The sequence below is a fragment of the Solanum stenotomum genome, chromosome 1 (assembly GCF_019186545.1).
Source record: "Solanum stenotomum isolate F172 chromosome 1, ASM1918654v1, whole genome shotgun sequence".
NCBI classification, from domain to species: Eukaryota; Viridiplantae; Streptophyta; class Magnoliopsida; order Solanales; family Solanaceae; genus Solanum; species Solanum stenotomum.
The window spans coordinates 8,074,195-8,093,444 of record NC_064282.1 but is presented as its reverse complement, the minus strand read 5'-3'; the positions used below and the strand labels follow the sequence as shown (position 1 = coordinate 8,093,444).

The 19,250-nt window shown below is 32.8% G+C and overlaps 2 protein-coding genes and 1 non-coding gene across 4 annotated transcripts; 2 read left to right on the top strand and 1 right to left on the bottom strand.

The window, feature by feature from the left end:
- Window positions 1-55: 55 nt before the first annotated feature.
- LOC125842381 (transcription factor GTE3, chloroplastic) lies at window positions 56-7,396 on the bottom strand. Of its 2 annotated transcripts, none has more exons than XM_049521668.1 (8): window positions 7,194-7,396; window positions 5,715-6,467; window positions 5,223-5,300; window positions 4,496-4,730; window positions 4,200-4,302; window positions 2,861-2,999; window positions 935-1,288; window positions 56-449 (listed from the first exon to the last, which is right to left on the bottom strand). In XM_049521668.1, the coding sequence occupies exons 2-8, from the start codon at window positions 6,330-6,332 to the stop codon at window positions 246-248; spliced, it is 1,731 nt and encodes a 576-aa protein (XP_049377625.1). In that variant the 5' UTR covers window positions 6,333-6,467; window positions 7,194-7,396; the 3' UTR covers window positions 56-245. The 2 variants fall into 2 exon arrangements, with proteins under 2 accessions (XP_049377625.1, XP_049377633.1); XM_049521676.1 differs by lacking the exon at window positions 7,194-7,396 and adding an exon at window positions 7,011-7,028.
- A 1,211-nt stretch (window positions 7,397-8,607) lies between these two features.
- On the top strand, window positions 8,608-8,710 carry LOC125853978 (U6 spliceosomal RNA). Its single transcript, XR_007445278.1, has one exon. It is a non-coding gene; the product is annotated as a U6 spliceosomal RNA (small nuclear RNA).
- Window positions 8,711-11,202: 2,492 nt separating this feature from the next.
- On the top strand, window positions 11,203-12,232 carry LOC125878200 (protein DMP3). Its single transcript, XM_049559399.1, has one exon. It carries the CDS (start codon window positions 11,427-11,429, stop codon window positions 12,117-12,119), a length of 693 nt encoding a protein of 230 aa, XP_049415356.1. The 5' UTR covers window positions 11,203-11,426; the 3' UTR covers window positions 12,120-12,232.
- The last annotated feature ends 7,018 nt before the right edge of the window (window positions 12,233-19,250 follow it).

Sequence of the window (19,250 nt, the reverse complement as noted above, 5' to 3'; positions counted from 1 at the left end):
AAATTTGTCTCCTTGACACAGAGATAATTGCAGTAGCCATTAAGGTTAGAAACGCTCAACTAAAGTGGGTTGTATCATTATTCTTGAATAGTAAATGCCAGACAATCTAGTCCTGATTCTTGTGTTTACAATCTAATGGGAGAGTTTATTACCCTCAAAATACATTATACACTCAACCTACCATACACCTCCACAACCGAAAAAATAACTTCGGATTCACAGTTCTTCATTAGTCAAGAAAAAACCTACTGCATCAGCATGGAAATAGCTGCATGAATGGAGCTCTTGCGGGTGGTGGAACCCCCACGTTTAACCAGTGAATGTGGTCCATTCCAGACAGATCTTTGATTATCAGCAAACAGGACTCGAGATAAGTCCATAACTGTTGTATTTTCAAGATAACGCAAGTTCTCCCACATCTTGGCCTTCTTGTACTTGTCTTGCAATTCCTGCTCAAAATTTCATCACCCAAAACAGAGTTACAACACAATAGAAGTTGAAAGATACTGAATTTGTTAACTGTAAAACCTGGTATAATATTGTTATCAGCCAACAGGGATCCTCTTAAGACTGACGAGAAACATTACTTCCAGCTCAGTTTTCTCCAAAGGACAATAATAAAAATTATTTCATCTTTCACTGGATTGGTTCAAGTGGCAGTAACTCAGATAGTATTATGCACTTGACATGGACTTTTACTCCAGGAATTCATTCATGCAAATTTTCAATTTTAGCATATGTTTTTCTTCAGTGTGTTTCCATAGCTGTAAATTAGTGGTTGCCATTCAAGTAGGAATATGCAATTTCGCGAATAATAAGGTATTGAAGAATGAACTGATATATGATGAACCAAGTACTAGAACAAGCCTTTTTCATACTGGAAACAAAGGTATAAAAAATACTTATCGCAGAGTATTTGCTTTCAATTGCTTACCTTTGGCCTCTGTAGCCCAGTTGCAGCATTTTCATCCCCATGCTGCAGATTTTCTTTTCGACTGTCATTCAGCAAATCTCCACCTGGCTCCCCATTTTGCTTCTGATCATGTGCTTTGTGCTCATCTAAAGATGTATAACCTGACTGCAAATGCTCAGAAGTGACCCCCGTTCTTTTACTTTGGATTCCCATTTCACTCCTCATCCCTTCCCCTAGCTTCTCACATAAAGCGTCCTGATTTTCAGTCAACTTTCTCTCTGCTCCTTTTTCTTGCATAATGGTGTCAACATCTGTCTCTGGTGAATTCTCCATATTTGATGAGGTGTACTCTCGACTTTCTACAGGTGAAGTTTCCTTTTAAGAAAGAAAATGGAGAAACAACAGTTAGAAAGGAAATTGTATCAACACTATCAGAATGGTCACAAAAAAATTGGAAACAGAATAACATCTCTATGCTCTAGTCATTAAACAAATATGTAATGCGGAGATCCATTTAAACCAAGATTCCTATGTACTCCCTCCGTCCCATATTAGTTGATCACTTTTCATTTTGCGCGGTGCTTAAGAAATCATATATAAGAAGATAATTTTACTAATTCACCCTTGAGAATTTTATAAATAAATGTGATCACTTTCAAAAAGAATTAATTGCAAGGGTAATATAGAAAAAAAATTAATTAATGCTTTCTTGATTTAGTAAGGTGAACAACTAACATGGGACAACTATTTTTAGTATAATGATCAACTGATATGGGATGGAGGGAGTATATCAACGCAAATCTTAACCAACAAGATATCCAGAAGGCAATCATTTCACAAAGAAGCACAAACCTATTGATACTCCTATGGATTCTAATGTTAATTGCTGGAAAGAGACTTGGAAAGACACATAACCAGCTTAGGAGACTTGTTGGCAAGCTTTATTATAATCTCAGAATTACACGACTCAACATCTAATTTGATGAGTGGTTACCCAGTTCCTTTAAGGTCCTTGTGAGAGTGATTAAAATGCACTAACCTGATTCCTAAGGAATATCAAGGGCTCTCCAAGCAAGGTTTGTTATATGAGGACAGGGGAATTCACATATTGGTGGGAATTCTGATGCAGATTGTGCAGGTTCCCCTTCTAACTTATGGTTAACAAGAGGATATTGTATCTTCAATCCAAGAGATCTTATATCTTAGAAAAGCAAAAAGTAAATGTGATGAGCAGTTGAGCACGTCAGGTACAGATGCAGCATCTCGAGCCATGTACTCAGCTACTTGTGAGCTAATATGGTTAAAGCAGTTTCTTCAACAATTAAAATTTAAAGGAAAAGCGGAACTGATCACTAATTTGAGAGAAGTTGCACTACATAAGGCTTCAAATCCCGTATTCAATGGGAAAAAGCAAAGCACGCAAAGACACTGTTAGGCAAAAGACTGAATTAAGATGTATTCGACGAGCTTCATCAATTTCAACTGACTGGTTATGTGGCACTCTTTTCCTTTATAGTCAATCCCGAAAAGAATGACACATTTTTATATTCAATAACAATTTTACTTTAAACTTCTAAATATTTGTAATGGAGGGAGTAGATATTACAAAGTACTGCTAAATTCCTGTATCCAATACAATTGTAACAAGCAAAGAGTACACAATATGTACGTCCAAACATGAATGGAGTGTTAACAATTTTGTAATTATTATGCATAGTCTAGGATCAGATAAGATCATTTAGGATTAATTAAGAAGATTCTGTCTGTAATTATGTATTCTTACATCCTGTTCTAAAATGTGTATATTACAATTTGAACCACAATAGGTTCTCTTCTTTATTTACAGATTCTAATCAACTCCGTAATCTAAACCCTCAACTAAAAAGTATTTCCAAACATTTAAACAGAGAAATATATAAAATCAGAGGTAAAAAAGTCTTTAAGTACCTCGGGCTTCATGCCATCTGGATAATCATCACTAGCCTCACCTTGGTCATCTAAGGACCGAGTGGTCTCCTCCCGCTCCTGCCTGCGCCGTATCATCACACATATAGCACAAAGGCATCCTTCTTTGTGCTTCTTGAGCCTGAACAAAGTCCAATAAAATCAAGGAAAAAATTTACACTTCGAGTGAGTATTAACAGTAAATTGGTACCAGAGTACCCCCTTTATATTTTTCTAGTTTCACCAGGTTATAGCACATACCGGAACATATGGAAAAGTCTGGGTGAGTAGGTTTTAATACTTCTTAAAACAGAGAAGTGTGATACAGTTCCTAATTGGTGACCTTATGAGTCAAAAACCACTAAATAAGATTCTACAACATTTAGATTACCAAATATGTATATCTCTTAATTTTTACCAGGCCAACAAAAAAAATGGCAACTCTGCCAGTATTAGTTTTGTTTGGCATTGAAAAATTATCGGGCAAATATATTATCAGCATTTTCCAACTTTTATGAAATAAAACTCACTTTCTTTGTTTGCTTTTAGAATTTTCAGATCCTTTATTTAGTTCTAAAATTAAATACTCCAAACTCTCCTAAGCTATGTAAAAGAGAATCTCAACCTTGGTTAAAGAGTCCATCGGGATATTGAAGTTAGGCTAACTACAGATATTAAGCTAAGTCCACTCTTATTTTTCATTCCATTATCTGGTTCTCTCCCATCCCATACGCCCTAGCAGTGACCTCCCTTCAGTGCTTCTCTCTGAAGAGTGACCTTCTTATGCGAACCTCCTTCAAGATATCTCATGCTCTGCATCTAGTTCACCAAGTCCTGTCCTGCCAATGGAGCATCACCCTTCCCCGATAACCCTTTCTAACAAGTATTAATGTCCATTTTCTGTTTTAGAAGAAAGATATAAATCAGTGATTTATCATCTTCCATCTCCAACACTTATCAATAAAAATGCATAATTAACATATAAAGATTTTCATCTCTATAAAAAAAAATTCTGGTTGTATAAGAAACTTTCTTAGCTGATATGGTAAACTCCACTTCTCAAGCTCCCTGTCCAGGAGCCTGGCAGTGGTCCTTCCCACTTAGCCCTGTTGGTGGCTAGAACACCAACCTTATGGTTCGAGGTGGAGGTGCAGGTGTCTTTACCACTAGGGTAACCCTCTCCTGTTCTTTTTCTGGTTAAAGAAACATTGTGAACTATTTTTTCTTATCTGATAATAAGTGTTCAATTTTTCCACATTTATATCATAAAAACATATCTAGACCCCGCAAATAAGTGATGGCCAATGAGGAAAGTACATAAACAGAACATAGATCAACATACCCTTGAAGCCTTTTGTTGTGTTTGTGAGTTAAAGAACCACTTTTTGTAGGTTCCTTTCCATGACTTGAAGGTGTAGTTTCCTTAATTTGACTGCTTTCGGCACCTAATAAGGTAAGAAGACATGAACTCAATGCTGATTAACTGTTTTAAGACTGAAGCAAGGTACATCTGTTAATATGCAACATTGATGAACAAAGTCTACTTGCTAGACTTGCAGAAAAGGAAGAAAAACATATAAGCAAATTCAGCAGAGTGATACTGATATGAAAATATATTAAGGAACAAGAGAGATTTACTTTGCAGATGATCACTGTATAAGCCAGCTGCTGTCCAGTACTTTGCGAAGTTCTTTTTCACCCGCTTCATGAGCTCCATAACATAATCACCTTTATTATTATACTTGTAGCAGTTGTCCCATATATACTGCACATCCTTATAAACGTCCTCGGAATTCATGTATTTGACGCCACTTTCCAGATTACTGCATATTGTCCCGAAATCCATAGGTGTATTTATGACATCAAAATAATCCTGCTCCCCACACCAGTTGAATAAGAATTTATTAATGTACTAGATGAAGGAGAAAAGGGACAAGGTAAAGCATCCAATAGATCTTGTGACAATATTCGGAAGACCAAGACTACAATCTCTACATACTTCTGTGCATCAATATTCACTTCAGAGGGGTTTTCTTCGTATTCCTAGGTAAAACCAGTTTCCTGATATTGGACTAGAGGTGTAATATTTTGAACTTTAGTAATGCCACAAGCAACTTGTTTCAATGGAAGTCGGAGTGACGTTGACCCCAAAAAATACGGAGGACTTTTTCAGTCTACATGAAAACTATTTACAATAGTATTATTCAATCAAATAAATTTTCAAAGATTCTCTATTACTTTAACAAAACCCTCCCACATGGACATGGGATTCTTAATTGTTGAATTTGAACCTCCAAAGCCAACTCTAGATGACATTACATATTATGGAATAAAAGAAATATAAGAAAAAAAATTATTTACTTACAGGAATTCCAAGAGCAATAGGATCGACTGGAGTATTGAAGGGCTCTGCAGCATCCATTTTCATAATTTTTCTTATAACCTAATTAACAAGAAATTAAAATAAATTAGTATAAAACGATAATGTTGAGATGTCTTTTAAGATTATGAATCCCCTTAGCATGGTAACCTATGTTTAAACTGTGTTTGGTCCACGAAAGAGATGGGAGTTGGGGAGGGGGGAAAAAAGAGAAGTTCATTGATGTATTCAGTATTTACTCTCACTAAGTGAAGGCAAGGAAGTAAAAGGTACATAAATTCTCATATTCGCCCAATCTTGGAGGGGCTAAAACAGTTAGTATGGAGAGGTAACTTCCTATTATACTTCCGCTCAGCTTTAACCTCCCTGCCAACTAACAGGCAACAGCTATAACCAAACCACACATGGCATATGGAATATGTTTAAATGTACATCTTGTGAACATGCCAGGACAAATAGGTTATTTGCCGTGCTTACCTCCAAACCAGTGTCTAATTCTTGCTTGTTTAATCTCAAATCATGGTGAAGTAACTCAGGCTCTTGTTTTTTTGTCTTCTCGTCCTTCACCATTTCAACATTACTACAAGGGCTCATGCTTGAAGAGAATCCCTTTGAAGACTTGATCTTTATGCCGCCAGGTTTTTTTAGCACATTTCCTGGGGTAGTTACATTAGCCTCAGGCAATGAGTTTGCACTGTCTTCCATTTTCTCATTAGAGACAACCTGTTTTTCTGGACCAGCTTGCTGGCTACTTTTATCAGTATCACTATGAGTAGCTACTTCTGAAGAATTGAGCTGAGTGTCTAATGTTTTTTTTGTTTTGAGTTTTACTTTCATACGTCCATAAACTGCTAAACCTGGAGGTTTGTCCCTTGGCACACCAGAATAAACAATCACAGGTTTTTCCGGTTGAGCAGTTCCGGTAGAGGATGGTGTCTCAGCCTCAACCCCAGAGTTAACTCCATCATTGTCAATGTCTTCCGTACCAGAACTAGTTTCTGAATTCATGCTACCATTATTAGATGCTCCTTCACTCATACCTGTTGTCCGAAGCTTCTTTGATTTACCTTTTTTGCTTCCACGACGGCGTTTCATCTTTCCTTAAAAACTGATTCAGGTGAGCAATAGCCTTTAGTCAGTTGAAACTTGATACTCTTAGAACGATGAGAAAAGGATCGGCTAAGTTGTATATTTTGGCACAACGCTACTGCAAGCAGGGAACTGATCAGCCTACAAAAATCGCAATAAGCACGGCCCAGTTAGAAAAGATTAAAGAACATCATCCACTTCAGCTGCAAACTGCACAATGAAATCCATCACAAAACAAATTCAAGAGCCCTGACTTGGGCATAAAGCACCAATGTCTTAATGTGTCATATAGTCATACTTGGCATTGATCAACAACACCTCAAAACAAGAAAGTTGATTTAAAAAAATAGAAATTGCAATACACTCCCAAATTTATCCAGATTCTTTCAGTGCTAGCCTTCCATAAAGAGAAGTTAACTAAAGATACAAGTAATCTACAAAAAACACAAAACTATAATGCATCACTCCAATGTTAAATCTCTTCTCAAAAACCCAACAATGAGAGAAAACAAAACCAAACCCTAGAATCCACCCACAACCAAGATTTATATGAGAAAATAAAAGAAATAAACCAATCTAATTCAAACGCTGAACAGATTATCAAAAGAATAACTACATTGATAAACCAGCATACAACCCAAGAATCAAAAAGACAATTACCAAAAGAAAAAGGGAAAAACGAACTCAAAATCTGTCAAAGGATCAAGAATCAAGATTCAAGAAGTGAAAGACACAATCTTGGATAAACCAACAAAACCCCATTTACCCAAAACAAGAAAACAAAGATAAAACACCCATTAAATAAAAGAAAACATGAATCACTTGAAGAACCAAACACTTTAAGGTACTTGGGGACAAGAATCTCACCTTTTCTTCTGCAATTTAAGCCTTCAGTTGGGGAAAACTTACTCTCTATTTTCTTTTGCGTTGATATACGTTGGCGGTTGAATTCAAATATCCAAAAATATTTGAAAATTTTAAGGTTCGGAAGGAAAAACTATGTCGGAATTACAAGAAGCCAAGACCCATAAAACCCCTTTTTTTCTTATTTTCTTTGTTTTCACTTTTCGCCTTCCCCTTCCACGTTGGAGATAATACTATTTATAATATATATTTTTAATTTTGTTAAAACATTAACCCGCCGCTTTTATAAAGATGTCACTTAACCCCCCTCAAATTTGGTTATGAGCAAATTACGCTATTGATATTTGATTTAATTTTAAAGAGGTCCTTTTGCCAGTTATATGGTTTTCGGTTTTTTTTTTTTAAGCTTACATGTTTTTTGCTTTCTTGGTGACTATTTGTACTTGTTTTTTTTTAAAAAAAAAAAATTGTCATTGTTTTGAGGTGTGATCTTTTTAAATCGAATTTAAATTGTATAATGTAATAAATATCTATTATATTTATAAATTTCAACATATCAATTACAATTCTTACTAAATCAACAATTGATATCAACCGATTTATATAGTTACTCAATTAGTTACTTGATTGTATAAATGTATTTATATTGTTAGTGTACATATATTATTATTATTATTATTTTATTTTATTTTATTTTGTATTTAAAAAGTAATTAAACAACAAAAACATATTCAATATAATTCAATAAAGTGAATTGTCCACTCCAGCCTTATTCGTTCACTGCCGCCTCGATTAATCAGTGTTTCAGTTGACCCTTAGAAAATGATGTTACTTTATCGAATATTGTCATATGCATAACATGTACATTCACATACAATTGATCTCCCACATAGTTTGGCTAGTGTTATGCGCATACGGCTTGAAAACACACACATTGAATTCAGTTGGTCACACATACATCTGATCCCTTCACATATGTACACTTACAACTAACTTAAGCTTTAAAATACAGACATACACATATTGCGCTCGATCTTCATCCTACCTAACTTGAATAAAATTTTCTCCACACGATTTTTCCTCTCGTATTGCGAGTTTTTTCACTTAGTTCAGTTGCATTATGTCTTTATACAACCCTACCTCGATGCTTAAGTTTTACTTTAGTTGGTGTGAAATGGATAAATTCTAAAATATGAGGTCTTGTCGGTATGGAATCTACCCTTTTGGGCCCAACCAAGTAAAATAAGAAGGCCGGCCCATTACAATTAAGTCATCATACAAGTGGGCTTCATTGAAACAAGCGCAAAAACGAGTCCAGGCCCGTGTTAGCGTGAAGACTCAAGCAGCGATTTCTCCCTCATCGCTTGCACAGAAAAGCTGTGTGTTGTTTATATGGCGAAACCTAACAGTCTAGATTGTCCCTTCGGGGACATCCGATAAAATTGGAACGATACAGAGAAGATTAGCATGGCCCCTGCGCAAGGATGACACGCACAAATCGAGAAATGGTCCAAATTTTTTTTTTGCCATTTTTTCCTAGCTCCATTTTCAATTTTTTTGGGGGTTTTGAAGTCGCCTACCTGAGGTTACTCTCTCTGTATGTAATCAGTCTGAAATTTTAGTTGCTGAGCTTATTCTTTGTTCTGCAATTCTGGACTTGAAAGATTAGGTCAAAATGATATCTTTTCAGATTATCTAGTATCAATTTACATGTCTATTACATTCTGAAATTGGTTAAATGAATGTTTTAATTATATTGTTTGGCATTAAGTACTCGAAGGAGATTTCTGTTATATGGTGTAATTATATTCCGAAATGATTGTCTGAAGTTTTTTTTTTGGTTAAATCTTAATCTCTTCTGGTGGACTCGTGGTGGCTATATTGGAGTTTAAGTTTAATTAGACTATTAAAGAAAGAAAGTATCCTTAGTAGTCTCTGAGGGCTCTTTTGGTTTGGGAACAAGTTATCCCGGATTACTTATTATGTGAATTAGTCATCCCATGATTGTTATCCCATATAAATAACACTACAATCCGGGATAAGTTATCCCACAATTTTATGTTAACCAAATATGAGATAAGTTCATCCAAAAACTAATCTCGCAATTAGTTATCCCATATCCCTCGTACAAATGGGCAAGGGAGAAAAAATTTCTCTGCCAAAAAGTTGAAATATGTTAACCAACAAGAAGGTTTTTCTGTGGTTTAAGTTTGAGCTAAACTCATAATTCAGTGTTGAATATTTATAAGTGGAGTCCAGCAAAAATTGGTTGAAGATGCAATGCAACGGAGTCTAACTGGCTTATGTTCCAGAAGGAATCAAAACGTAGCTGATTTGATACAATTTAGGAAGTTCTTAACCGTTGTGTGCTAGCTCTTATTTTTGTGCATTTTCCTGTCAGTTCTCGGGAGAGGAAGGTTCTACTACCCAAATACAGTAATGAGATATGCCTTACAATAAACAAAGCAAACTAGACTGTCTGTTCAATCAAAATGAATTTTTGTTTTGACTAGATCATTATGGATGACTTGACAATTCCAATTTGAATCAACCAATCCTTGTATATATACCTAGTGCTAAAATAGGTCTTTAGTCCACGCATAGAGCACGTTTTATAAGCTTCTTTTGCTCTTGCAGAAATCACTATTAGGCATGGACGTGAAGCGCAAAAATTGGTTCTTGGGGAATGAAAGCAAAACCTGACTGTGCTTGCAATAAAAGGAAGAACAGACACTGAATGAAGATCTAGAATCTAGATGATGGGTATATATCTTGTGCTTTGAAACTTATATGTCTCTTTTCAGAAGGCACTTCTAAGAATATTTATGTACATAAATTCTTGTAATGTAAGTTGAGTGTCTAAATGTAGCATTTATAAATGGGTAATCATTTGCAGTTTTTTGCTACTTTGCTTATTGGTTTCTTTTTTGGTCTTCATCTTCTGCAGAACCACTTTTGTAGCATCACTACTTGGTATATTGTTGTTGTACAGATTAATGTATACTCCGAAAAATGCAGCAAACGGTAGAATTATGAAGGTAAATTCTCCTCCTAATGCATGTATGCTCTTCGCGTGGCTATATAGGGAAATTTTGCACTTGGAACATTATTAAGGTAACATGTGGTTTCTTAGCTCCAGAGAAATTTGAGTTCTACGCCAGTTTTATGGAGAATCCCTTAATTCCGTAGAGGTTACAAGGTTTTGAGTCTACGACCCCTAGACAAGTAGCTTAATTTTGAATTCAAACTAGTTGTACACGCCATATTTACATTTTACGTGTCACTGTTCAAAGATTTGACACTGTTTTAAAAAGTTCTGCAAAATTAAAATCCGCATAATTAGGTAGAAAAAGAACGAGTCGTTAGAATTTTAAACACTAATCTTGTCATGGATCATCACATCACAGTTGTTTCTATGAATTGACAAGATTACACGGCCAAAATCTTAAAAGGATTGCCAGAATTTGTACCAATTGATAGATCCATAACTTATTGTGTAAAAAAATTACCAATACATTTTTTGCTTCAAATTTGGTGTAGAACAAGTTCAATTAACTCCAAAATTGATATCCCACATTCTAATGTCAATCTCAACAATTCTTTATTGTCAGTAAATTCAATCCATACTTTAAAATGTACTAATAGACCACTTTATCTTCTTTCAATAATCAAGCTCAACAAAGATTCAATAATAGTGTTCTTCAATTTGTTTTAAAAAAACCAATAACTAATCTTCAATTTTCTACCACATAAGAAGGAAGCAAATTAACAAAAAAAAGTTGTGCCAAGTCACACCTCACCAACTTCCCTTCCATTAGTTTGTTTTGACTTTAGTCTAAAACATTCAATTATATATATTTTTTTAAATGTGAAAAATGAATCATTCAATTCTTAGAAGCAAACATATATTGAAAGCTAATATTAACGTGTATTGCCAGCGCAATAAGGAAGACATAGAGTCATTTTGGACAAGCAAGAAGTTTCCTCATAGTATAATATAATATAAATAATAACTACTCTTTGTTAGGTCAATATAATACCAAATTAAACGTATATTCCTCTTTCCCTTACACGCATAAAACTCCCATTGTGATCAATTTCATTTATATTATCATCATACCTAGCTAGCTCATGCTCATTTCCAAGCTCCTCTCCTCTCCTCCTTCAATTTCATTGTAATTTTCTAGCATTCGAATTCCTGAAGTATTGTCTTTATATTTGATTGTTCTAGTATTGATGGACATGTCTCTACGAGCCAGATCAACCTCCTCTAAGCAAACATCCACATCAACCGATGCATCCGAAATCCCATTACTTCCCACTAACAACAACGACAATAACAACAACAACAATCATATACCAGAACGGCCGCCTACACCGCGACCGTCCATTTCTCAACGTGCCTTAGAAAGCACAGCACATTTGGCCAACCTTCTCCCAACAGGAACACTCTTAGCATTCCAACTACTAATCCCAATTTTCACCAACAACGGAACGTGTGACACTGCATCGCGTCCAATGACATTAATCCTCCTTGCACTACTCGCATTTTCGTGCTTTATTGCTTGTTTCACTGATAGTTACAAGGCACCAGACGGGCAAATTTACTATGGATTAGCTACGTTCAAAGGTTTGTGGATTTTCGATTACCAGGCAGCTTCAATTTCTGGTGTGCCTGGTGAATTGAACAGGTATAGAGTTGGATTTATTGATTTTGTTCATGCTGTTCTCTCTGTTCTTGTATTTATTGCTGTGGCTTTAAGAGACAAAAATGTGGTGAATTGCTTTTATCCTACACCAGATCATGACACAAAACAGGTACTTGATGTTGTTCCTATTGGAATTGGGGTAATTTGTAGTTTGTTATTTGTAGTCTTTCCAACTAGGAGACATGGAATTGGCTTCCCTGTTACACCTGATAAACGGTAAAATTGAAGCCAAAACTATAACATTTGTTGTTGTTATTTGTTAATTCATTCATTCGCTTAATGTTTTGTAAAGTTGTATTATTGTGCATTCCAATAATAAAGTTTTTAACATAATGTTTCTATGGGAGTTAAATTTTGCCAGGGGAAGAATATTTTCAAAAATAAGAATTGCATTGCAGCAAAGCAAGATTATTTTAAAGATGTTAAGGACAGTTGGTGTTTTCCATCATAATTTATCTTATATTATATTCATGACAGAGTAGATAAACACAAATGATATAATTTGACATGTTCTAAAAGATGATTTGTCTTATTCTTGCAAATTCTAATGTCATTGATTATAATTTATAGAACAATTTCCGTCCATATTTATAAAATAATCTGATATACTAATTCTTTTGAAATATTATCTTTTTAAAAAAGTGTATTACAGAAATTAAACACAACCGAAATATAAATTTTGACATATGAAAATAGGGGTATACATGTCAAATCATCAAGCAGTCAAATTGAATCCCGAACTAAATCGAATTGAAAAAAAAAATTGTGACCAATTTAATGTTTACAAGAAAAATCAACCATTCTTGATATGGTTTGAAAAAAAAAAATAAAGTCAAATATAACCATTACATACATATAATTTTTTATTTGTATTGAAAATAGCTAGACAACAAAATCTCCTTGTCCTAGACCATCCTTTTCTATTACCTCTCGTCTCAAATGCAATTATTTGATCTTCTTCCACTCCAACTGAATAATTCACAAAACTAAGTTATTGCAATATTTTTCAGAAAGTTTTTATTTGGTCTAGTTAATTATTATTGCAATATTTGAATTTGTTAGTATTTGCTCTCTAATTTGTTAGTAGTTTCTTGTTTTTAAATTGTTTTATTTTTGTCGGAGCTTGCTTGTACACTTTTATTTATCGTGTAATTGTACAAAAAATGAGTAAATTGAAAGATCCGACAAAACTGAATAAAATTGAAATAAAAAAAATAACTTTATAATTTTTTGATTTATAGATTTAATAAATCAACATAATTAATTTGATAATTTTTTTTAATGAAAAATTATATCAATCGGACGTATGAATGCCCATACAAAGCACGTGAGTTAAGAACGATATACTCTGCCTTAAGAATATGTTTGGCCATATGAAATCGTGATATGAAGTGGATATAATTTATGTGATTGATTGTGTATAAAAATTTTAAAGTAACAAAAAATTATTTAAAATTTTTAGTAAAAAGTTAGTCATACTTTTGATTGACTATAATTAATTTTATTTAAAAATAAAATGAAAAATTTAAAAATCTAAATCTTCTAAAATATATTATTTTTTTCAAAAAATGCATTACATAAATTTGATAAAATTAAAATGGCATGTATTTTTTATGTATAAAATATAAATTTATAGGTCAATTTTTATATTTAAAAAATAAGAAATCATAACATAAAATTTTCAAATGAAATAACTTTTAATTTTTAAAAAAATATTATCTCATATTTGAAATGATGAAAAAGAAATCACATGTTCAATTATTCATCTTATGATTTTAACGCCAACGTTAAACCGTGTCAAATTCAAGCACAACCAATACATGTGAATTCTCTTCTATGTAAACAAACCGCTATGGTAAAGCTTCTTCTTCCACAGCTCCCAAATTGCAAATTTATGTCGAGAACGAGAATCACCTCTGACGACTGTTGCTTAATTCTGACCTCTCCACTCAATTTTCGACGGTCAAATTGATCCCCAATCTCAACCACATAATCATCAAAGAAAAGAAAACTACTAGTTATATCTTATTACTTTGGTAATTTCAATAAAGGCCACATATATATGTACTATATAATTTGAGGAAAGTAAAATAGTGTGTAATTTTAAAGAATTTATTTTTTTATCTTCTATTCAATTGAATTTTTTTTATGGTGATTGAGGCGCAACCAATAATAGCTGTACAATGGCACCATTTCTTTTTGACAATTGTGATTGTGGGTAACTTTCCTCCTTGTCACACTCTCTCTCACACTTTCATTTTCTCAAATTTTAGTCATTTTTTTATTTGCATTTTCTTCTTTGCAAAACTCTTTTCTATTTTTATCTCTGCACACTTCTTTTCCAACGTTTCTATAACTCTTTTTTTTAATAGTCCTACTACCTCTCAGTGCAAAGAAAAATGTATCGATACTACTATTATTTTGTGCTTTCACAAATTCACTAGGTTGACTCTGTTTTTCTATTAATTCTTGTAATTCCCCGCAAAAAAAATTGGATCTATAAAAGTTTCATTTCACATCTTAAGACACCAAACATAAAGAAATTTCAAAAAAAATAATCTTGAACGAGAAATACAAAATTAATATTAGCAATAATTATTGGATAGATGCCAACAAATAGAGAATTTAACAAATATGAAAAAAAAAGAAGAAGATAAGTTAGTGCTTAATATCATTAATATATTATTATAAATATTAGGCATTCAGATACATTAACACTCCGTTTGGATCATTGTTATCCATTGTTTCATATTGTATTGTATTGTATTGTATTGTACTCTATTGTATGTATTGTATGATAGATACAACGTTTGGTTAGACGGTATTGTTTGTTGTTGTTTAATAACATTTTAATTGTTTGGTTTGATTGTATCGTACTATATTGTAATTTATAAATTTACTAAAATATCCTTAATTATTCTAGGGTAGGAGGTTTGACTAGATTTAAATAATTAAGGTAAAGGGTAAAATAGTATTTTGAAATATTATGTAAAGATATAATTGGAAAAAGAAATTAAGTAACAATGGGAACACACCAAATCGGTTGTTCCATAAAATAGGGGTTTTCATTGTTACGTAACAATGAAATTTAACAATACAATACAATACAATACAATACATTTTAAATAACAATCAAAACAAACATTGTAGGTATAGTAACGATACAATACAATACAATGGGTAACAATGATCCAAACATAGTGCAAGTGGTATTAGAATAAACAAAAATATATTTAATAATGAAGAATTGAGTGATTAGGATTGAAACCCCAAAAATAAACTAATGATTAAAATTTAAGCAATTAAAACTAAATTGTGTATTTTAGTGTAATAAATAAGATCGGTTGAATTTTAATAGCTTAATTTTTTGATTACATGGATTTTTACATCATTGGCGAAAGCTCAATTTTCTTTATTTTTTTTAGTTTCAGTTTCTTCGAACTCATCCCAAAAAATTGAATTTAAATTTTCCTCAAATAAATGATATAGGAACAAAATAAATATATTAAATATTGTGTGAGACTTCCAAAATTTCTTCATAATATTAAAATTAAAATCACGCTAAGAGTTAATAAGCAGAAAAAAGAATGCAAGTAAAAGAAAATATTAAAACTGAAGCAGAAAAAGTAAGAAAATAAAATTTGTAAATTATGGATCCTTCGGGGTAGAGACCGAAAACGCTCTAATAATACTTCGGGGAGTATATCAAACTTCATGGCCACATTAGGTGTCACAAAGAACAAAGTAGCATCGGGATCTAACAAAGGCATACACATCGATAAAAAAAACTTTTAACATACCGATCACTACATTCGAGGAAGAGTCTTGACAATATATATGCATTAAAAATTTTCATTCAACTATGTTATTTCAAGAATTGATTTCTTTTATCTTCTATTCAATTATGTAATTTCAAGAATTAATTTCTTTTATCTCCTATTTATATGTGTTATTTCAAGAAAGGACGTATATATGCATGTCATGCTTTATGCGTTATGTAATATATATTTATCCTAGACAATGCATACTCATTGTAATGACCCATATATTAAGTGTATTTACGGAAGTCCTCCCTATATTTATTTACGTACTTATTAGTTGTTAAATTGAAAATTTCATAATTTAAAAGTATTAGGCCAAAGTGTTAGTTATATGGTTATGCTAAAGGGTCTAGGAGTGGGCCAGACCCATCTTTCTGTTATGAGAACGTGAGGTGACATTAGGTTATACCAATATCAGTAAAGCACCCAATTTAGTAAAGAACGAAAGAAAAACAAAAGGCCGCCTAACAAATTGGTACAGACGATACGTGAAACTTTGAAAAGCTCTCAGGTAATTGTTGAACTTTGGTGATTCCTTTTAATTGTTTTTGGTCAATTGACAATGATTGCAACTTGTCATATTGGAGGTGATAAATATGTCATCTCCTGGCAGTAATGTGGCACAAAGATATAAATTATCATGTCAAGGTTATTAGCATAGAATAGTTGGAGAATTTTGGGGTTTGTACCATTAAATTTACCTACTGCTAAGCCACTAATTAACAAGTATTGGTTCACTGTGATTTGAAATTGAATCCTATTTAAATTACGTAGGTTTAGTTTTAACTTGGGAATAGAAGCAGTAATATATTTGGTACAATATTCTTTAATTAAGTTGGATGGGTTGGTGATAGCAAGATGCACTTAGTGTAGATGTTTAGGGTTAGCTTTAAGTTTGAAGTTTTAATGAAGTTGAGATTTGATCTGATTTCCTTTACTCCGAAAAGAAATATAGTAATATGGACGTTATTGAATTGTATTCTTATGGAGTGTATATATAAATTTGAGCAGATTTTGATCATTCGAAAGCGTTACGAAAGGACAAGTGCGTAAACTGACACTTGGACTTCGGTTTAAGGCAAGTAGAGATTTTTTACTTCTTTGAAGTGTTAGTTTTAATGTATTAAAGAAATATAAGGATAATGGGAGATGAGAGGTTCCCGTATAAGTGAGATAATGAGCATTTATGCGGGTACCAATGTCATAATATGGAGAAATTTACAAGAAATTGATTATTGGTTGATAGTACCATAAGTTGAAATGTGATTGAATTGTTGAGACTTGGGGATTTGTGATTGATGACCCCTAGTTGTAGGGTTGATTGATAATCCATATTACACATTGTTCATACATATTCATACAACTCTTATTGTTGCATGATAATTATTAGTTGATACGATTCATTGAGTTATCTATGAGATTTATATCCTTATTATGCCGATGGGAAATGGTTTCGGCAAGTGACATCATGCAAACCCGATGAAAAATGATTTCGGCGAGTGGTATTAGGCCGATGGGAAATGGTTCCAGCAGGTATATGGACCTCATGAGTCCTCCTTGGATCCCGACTATCCGTCAGAGAAAGCGGGTGTATACCGATTTTATTTTTTTTCCAGTGCATTGCATTGCATCACACTTCATCTATATTGCATTCCATATTAAATGACATTGAGTTATTGAGATGACTGTAGTACTGGATTGACTTGATACACTTGAGATATTGTGCGATATTGTTAGCGGTGTAATTGGTCTTATTTTGGGAAAATACATGTTCTAATTACTATATTGAGATGAGTTATTTTATGACTTAGTTATACATATTGAGAAGGAAACTTTTAGGGTATATCTCGTTATCGCTTCTAAAAGGATTAGAAATCAAAGCTTGTTGAGTACATGTGTTTCCCGTACTCACTCTATACTTGTTGCACTTTTTGCGTGCAGGAACTGAGCAAGGTACTAACGGTGCTTGATTAGTTGGTGGGAGCGAGATTGTTGATTGTTGGAATTCAGGGTGAGCTGTTTTCTCTTAAGTAGTACTAGATTCTAGAGACTCTTTACTTCATGTCTTATTTTCTTTCGGACAATTATTTTAGTTTTCAGACTTGTTTCGTATTCATAGATGCTCTTGTACTGGTGTCACCAGGTCCTTGGGTAGTTTGACTTTTACTCGTTTATTCCCCACTTATACGAGTTATTTTTTTTATTCAATATTATATCTGCATTAGTTAAATTGCTAGTTGATAATAAAGATCAGAGTTCGCCTATTGAGTAATAGGTTCTCTCACGACTTAATGGGATTTTGGATCGTGACACTCATGTAACTTCAAGAAAGTAGAATCGTAAAAATTTCAAGAAAATGTATACATATAGTGTTTTTGACACATAGAATGTGCTTCTTTTTTGGTTATTTGGAGATAGAATTAGACACATTTTTTGTGCAATTATTTTTAATAAGTAGTTCTGAGTACGTGTGTTGTACATATTTTCATATTAGTTGGTATCAAAATCTTCTATACAATTTCAATTGATATGTTAGAAAAAAGAAGAAGATAAAGTATATCGAAATGCTAGTTCTCGAGGATGAGAACATTAATCATATATTTTTATTACTTGACACTTGAATTCAATATTTGCAGAGTTGAAGTATAAATTAAAATAGTTGATGTACTATTTATAATAGTTATTTTATATTACATATGCATATATGTCACTCTATGATATTAAAAATACAATGTCTTTTTAATATATATTTTTTTGTAGAACATTTCACATAACTTTTTATATTAGATTATGTGAAATGTTGTGATATTTCTGAAGGGTTTGTGACCTTTTCGATAAGACACTATAAATATTTGTTCACACTACCCCTTGTTGTCTATAAAAAGAAGGATTTTATCTTATTTTAAAACAACGAAAATTCTAAACTTCTTCTTCTTCTTCTGCACAATTAAATATTCGTGTACTTTGCTCCTGTTGAGTTGCTCACTGACACAATTATTTGTGTATCAATATAGAGGTGAATAAAATGGTTTTATCCTGAGGGGATCTATTCCTTTAAACCTCGGGTACTAAAGGAGAATAATTTCCTTAAGGGGACACTGTGCATTCAGTGAAATGATTTTTTTCCTTTTTATTTCGTTCTACTGTTATATATCGTGATATGTTTTTTACAGTCATTAACTTTTGCTTATGTTATTAATTGTTGTTTTTTAGTACATGCCTTATACTTTGTTGTTTATGTTTTTGCAAAGTTCCTGTTAGTAAAAATTAAATAATGCACGTTAATTGAGTATTCACGCAAGGTTTCTCTACTGGAATTGTTGAAGGTACGATAAAAAAAAAGGGAAAACTACATAAATGGGCCATAAAATCCAAAATAATTACAAGTTCTTACCCAAACCAAAGTAATTCTTGAAATATCCATTCTCTCATAAATAATTATAGCTCATACCCCCATTCATTAGGCTGATAATTTTTGCTTAGCTGTTACTAAATCAGTATCATATATTGTATTGGTATCATTAAGAACT

Coding starts and splice junctions, on each gene's coding strand:
- LOC125842381 (XM_049521668.1), bottom strand. CDS start 6,332: ATGAAACGCCGTCGTGGAAGCAAAAAAGGTAAATCAAAGAAGCTTCGG. Junction 3,000..4,199: donor CACAACAAAAGGCTTCAAGG/GTATGTTGATCT, acceptor GACTTTGTTCAG/GCTCAAGAAGCACAAAGAAG. Junction 450..934: donor CTGGGCTACAGAGGCCAAAG/GTAAGCAATTGA, acceptor AATTTTGAGCAG/GAATTGCAAGACAAGTACAA.
- LOC125878200 (XM_049559399.1), top strand. CDS start 11,427: ATGGACATGTCTCTACGAGCCAGATCAACCTCCTCTAAGCAAACATCC.